The 5,000-nt window shown below is 54.0% G+C and overlaps 1 protein-coding gene and 1 long non-coding RNA gene across 2 annotated transcripts in view; both read left to right on the top strand.

The window, feature by feature from the left end:
- Positions 1–581: 581 nt before the first annotated feature.
- On the top strand, positions 582–2,374 carry LOC306834068. The gene is made up of 5 exons (XR_013780438.1): positions 582–774; positions 1,016–1,158; positions 1,361–1,464; positions 1,964–2,117; positions 2,217–2,374. It is a non-coding gene; the product is annotated as an uncharacterized lncRNA (long non-coding RNA).
- Positions 2,375–2,567: 193 nt separating this feature from the next.
- LOC306834055 (laminin subunit alpha-5-like) overlaps positions 2,568–5,000 on the top strand; it is a 3,872-nt gene continuing 1,439 nt past the window's right edge. Inside the window, exons 1-8 of the mRNA XM_079359804.1 lie at positions 2,568–2,845; positions 3,024–3,121; positions 3,206–3,401; positions 3,500–3,626; positions 3,710–3,849; positions 4,423–4,538; positions 4,636–4,850; positions 4,928–5,000. The exon at positions 4,928–5,000 is cut by the window's right edge and continues 129 nt beyond it. Of these exons, the coding sequence (XP_079215930.1) occupies positions 3,060–3,121; positions 3,206–3,401; positions 3,500–3,626; positions 3,710–3,849; positions 4,423–4,538; positions 4,636–4,792 (798 nt within the window). The 5' untranslated portion in view covers positions 2,568–2,845; positions 3,024–3,059 and the 3' untranslated portion in view covers positions 4,793–4,850; positions 4,928–5,000. The remainder of the gene's footprint in view (positions 2,846–3,023; positions 3,122–3,205; positions 3,402–3,499; positions 3,627–3,709; positions 3,850–4,422; positions 4,539–4,635; positions 4,851–4,927) is intronic.

Consider the following 5,000-nt stretch of genomic DNA (forward strand, 5'->3'; position numbering starts at 1 on the left):
CCTCCTCTTCCTCCTCTTCCTCCTCTTCCTCCTGTTCCTCCTCATCCTCCTGTCAGGTGACTCAGGTGCAGCTTCTTCTTCTTCTCCTTCAGGGCCACAGCTCAGGGATTTAAAACATAAGATTCACCTCCTCTCCCTCCTCCTCCTCCTCCTCTCCCCTCCTCCCCTCCTCACTCCTTCCTCCTCCTCCTCTCCTCACTCCTTCCTCCCTCCTCACTCCTTCCTCCCTCCTCACTCCTCCTTCCTCCTCCTCTCCCCTCCTCCCCTCCTCACTCCTTCCTCCTCCTCCTCTCCTCACTCCTTCCTCCCTCCTCCCTCCTTCCTCCCTCCTCACTCCTCCTTCCTCCTCCTCTCCCCTCCTCCCCTCCTCACTCCTTCCTCCTCCTCACTCCTTCCTCCTCCTATCACTCTCCTCACTCCTTCCTCCCCCTCCCCTCCTCCTCTCCCCTCCTCACTCCTTCCTCCTCTCCTCACTCCTTCCTCCTCCCTCCTCCCCTCCTCACTCCTTCCTCCTCTCCTCACTACTCTCTTCACTCCCTTCCTCCTCTCTTCACTCCTTCCTCCTCTCCTCACTCCTTCCTCCTCCTCCCCTCCTTCCTCCTCCTCTCCCCTCCTCCCCTCCTCCTCCTCCTCCTCCTCTGTAGACCGCGGTGAAGCTTCAGGTTTATGTGAGCGAGGCCGACGTCTATCTGACTCGCTTCATCCTCAGATATTTAAACACAGAGGGCGACACCTCCACCGGTAAAATAACAGCCTATCAGGTGAACCGCAAAGGTAGGTCTGCACCAATCACAACAGAGTGTGTGTGTGTGTGTGTGTGTGTGTGTGTGTGTGTGTGTGTGTGTGTGTGTGTGTGTGTGTTGTGTGTGTGTGTGTGTGTGTGTGTGTGTGTGTGTGTGTGTGTGTGTGTGTGTGTGTGGTGTGTGTGTGTGTGTGTGTGTGTGTGTGTGTGTGTGTCAGTCGTTGTTATATCTCTGTGTGTGTACAAGCGGCTCAGTGTGTCCGTGTCTTCCAGGCTCGGAGCAGTCCAAACAGATCGTCTTCTCTCCGAGCGCCGAGCCCACCTTCGTCAACGTTCCCAGAACAACTTCGTGGAGCCGTTCGTCCTGAACCCGGGAACCCTGGACCGTGGTCATCGAGGCCGAGGGAATCCTGCTGGTGAGACGACCGCACGCTTCACCACACGTCATATCATGCAGCGGTTAGCGCTGTTTCCTCACAGCCAGGAGGGTCGCTGGTTTGAATCCCCGTCTGCCGGGAGTTCTCCCTGTAACTGCACGCCGCTGGATCGGCTGCAGCCCCTCGTCTAGTAACGAAAGGACGGATGCATCGTGATGCTCGCTCTCTGTTTCATCTGCAGGATTACCTGGTGCTTCTTCCCAGCGCGTATTACGAAGCTCCCATCCTGCAGATCAAAGTGACGGAGCCGTGCACCTACAGCGCCCTGCAGGACACCAGCCACAAGTAAATATGCATCTTCCCTTTTTTTAAACAATGATGATTCAATGTTTCAGGTGAGATTCATGGATGCAGGTGGAGCAGATACGGTCGCCTTTCTTTATCCAGCTGTTTCCTGCAAACACCTTTTTTAGCATCCTGTCCCGAGGCGTAGATTTGTCTCCCACTCGATGATAAACACATTCTATATCTGGCAAGGTCTTCACAATAAAAGCTCCAGGTTTAAATGTCGATGACAGACTTTTATTGTGAAACAGTGACATCAGGAAATGGAGGTATTTTTTCAACGCTAGCAGCTGAAAGCTGTCCTGTCCATCAGAAACCTCTAAGATTGTGATTCTAAACTAAAATAAGTACAAAATATTACATTATTTAAATGCTTCAAAATAAGCCTTGAAAACAGCCTTGAAATATCCTTGAAAACAGCCTTGAAAACAGCCTTCCTGGCTGTTGAGATCTTGCTGAAACAGAGATTTAAAGAAGCCTCCTCTCTGTGTCTCTGCAGCTGTCTGCTCTACAGGTATCTCTCTCTGGACTCCTTCCCCTCCATCTCAGGTAACGAGGCCAGCTGCGTGCACGACAACCACCTGCCCCGCCCCTGCCCGTCTGAGAAGGTCACCCCACGCCACCCTGACATGGCGGTGTGCAGCGGACAAGACGTAAGAGAGAGAGAGAGAGAGAGAGAGAGAGAGAAAAAAAAGGCCTTGATGTGTCGGACATGAAAAGACGTTTTCATGCTTCTTTGGTTTCTGCTGCAGATGAGCGTGGAGCTGCGAGGCCGCCTCTCTCTCCGGGGGAATTCGTTGTGGTGGTGGAGTACTCGAGCGAGGAGGAGCTGCCTCAGACCCTCACAGTGGCCGTGAACACGCCGGGATCCATGATCACGTCAGCAGCGCCTCACCCTGCTGCACTGCAAATACAGGTACGACTAAAAAAAGACTTCTTTATTTGAACGCCGACATCGACGCCGTGAGGTTGAACTCGTCCCGTCGTCAGTCAGACGTAACGATGTGAACGACGTGGACTCAGCTGCTCCTCAGTTTACTGTTACTGTCCTTCCTTTACGAAGCCTGTCGACGCCTCCTCATCTCTGTGTGTTGTGTGTGTGTGTGTGTGTGTGTGTGTGTGTGTGGTGTGTGTGTGTGTGTGTGTGTGTGTGTGTGTGTGTGTGTGTGTGTGTGTGTGTGTGTGTGTGTGTGTGTGTGTGTGTGTGTGTGTGTGTGTGTGATTGTGTGTGTGTGTGTGTGTGTGTGTGTGTGTGTGTGTGTGTGCGTGCAGCTTCCCTGTGTCGAGTGGTGGCCATCGATGAGCAGAGCAGAGTGGCGGTCTTCTCGCTCCCCGCTGACCTGAGATCCAGCTCATCTCCGACCGCGCCAGCTTCTTCCTGGTGAGAACAACTCGCCGCGCGGTTGACTCGACCCGCTCGCTCGAGTCTTTGTCTTCACACGGAAATTTAAAACATGAATATGAGTTTATAATAAAGGGACGAAGAAGCTGAAGAAATGTCCAAACATCCTGACTTTTAAAAAACATTAAAAACATGTTTTTTCTGTTTCTGTCTGCAGCACAAAGTTTACCTGGTGCCTAAAGATCAGTTCAGCATGGAGTATGTCGAACCTAAAGTCCACTGCATCAGCACTCAGGGACAGTTTGCTCCTGACAGGTAGACGCTCCGATCATGACTCCGCCCACTTTTTTAAACCACGCCCACTCCTCCTGACCCTCTGCCCTCCCCTCTCTGTCGCAGTTCGTCCTGCGTCCCCTCTCGCTTCCAGACCCCGTCGGACTCCCTGGTCCTGAAGGAGGGTCAGAGCTCCTCCATGCAGGAGCCCGTGCTGGCCTCGCCGCCGCTCTCTCAGAGCGACCAGCCGGCCTGGACGGGAGGAGACAGACCTCCACACGGAGCGGATCACAGCGACCACGTCAGGCTGGATTCAGTGCAGGTAAAACATCACGGGGAAGTCGGCGTGGCGTTGCAGGGAAAAGATTAAAGACGTTTCTGAATTTGAAAATCCTCTCCCTTCGTCTTCCTCTTACCCAGAATGCCGCAGTGTACTCGACCCGTGTCCACTCTCTGGGACGTTACGTCTTCATCCTGCACTACCATCAGCCCCACCATCCCAGCTACCCAGTGCAGGTCTACATCAACGGAGGGCGAATCTGGCAGGGTGAGATACACGTCGCCGTGTTTCCCTACGATAACTTCAAGTACGAATGTTTGAATGAAATCATGTGACCTCCTTTGCCTCAGGCCACGCCAACGCCTCCTTCTGCCCCCACGCTTACGGCTGCCGTAACGTGCTGGTCTCTGAGAATCAGATCATCCTGGACGTGACGGACCACGAGGTCTTCCTCACCGTGCAGATCCCTGCTGGAAAAACCCTGTGGCTGGTGAGTTCAGCCGCTCTCCGGGGCGTTTGAATATTTCTAGAACGCAGACCCATTGCAGAGCTGGCTAGACACTGAAGCTACAGTGTCCACCACATGCAGAGCTGGCTAAACACTGAAGCTACAGTGTCCACCACATGCAGAGCTGGCTAAACACTGAAGCTACAGTGTCCACCACATGCAGAGCTGGCTAAACACTGAAGCTACAGTGTCCACCACATGCAGAGCTGGCTAAACACTGAAGCTACAGTGTCTCTACATGCAGAGCTGGCTAAACACTGAAGCTACAGTGTCTCTACATGCAGAGCTGGCTAGACACTGAAGCTACAGTGTCCACACACATGCAGAGCTGGCTAAACACTGAAGCTACAGTGTCCCACCACATGCAGAGCTGGCTAAACACTGAAGCTACAGTGTCCACCACATGCTGACCTGTGTGAGAGGAGGGGGCGGGAGCCAGACAGCTCTCTGTGATGATTAGAGTTTAGACCGCAGTACACATTTTAAACACAAGGGGGCGGAGCTTCATACTGCTCCTTTAAGTTTCTGTTAATAATCTAAAGCGTGTCTGTGCAGGATTACGTGCTGGTTGTTCCCGAGGCGAGCTACAGCTCCAGCTACATGAGCGAGGAGCCTCTGGATAAATCCTACGACTTCATCAGCAGCTGCGGCCAAAACAGCTTCCATGTCAGGTCAGTGTCAAACGCCTCCGCGCTCAGCAGCTGTCGGGGGGAAATACGCCGCCATGTTGCCTGAAGTGCACGTTCCTCGTCTCTCTCGTCCCTCCAGCCCGTCCACCGCCTCGCCGTTCTGCCTCGGCTCGGCCGTGTCTCTGTCGGCTTTCTTCAACAACGGAGCGATGCCGTGCGCCTGCCACGAGGGTCGGAGCCTGAGAGCGACACCTGCGAGCTGTTCGGCGGTCAGTGCCACTGCAGGCCTAACGTGATTGGCCGAGACTGCTCCATGTGTGCGACGGGGATACTGGGGATTCCCCAACTGCAGACGTGAGTATCTGACCACTCAAAATGTAGATTTCTGATCATGGCGGCGTTATCGTGGTTGATGTTGTCGTCTCGTCCAGCCTGTAACTGCGGTACCAGGCTGTGTGAACCCGTGACCGGTGACTGTATCTGCCCGCCGAGGACCGTGCGCCC

Source organism: Symphodus melops, assembly GCF_947650265.1.
Source record: "Symphodus melops genome assembly, chromosome: 13".
Classification (NCBI taxonomy): Eukaryota; Metazoa; Chordata; class Actinopteri; order Labriformes; family Labridae; genus Symphodus; species Symphodus melops.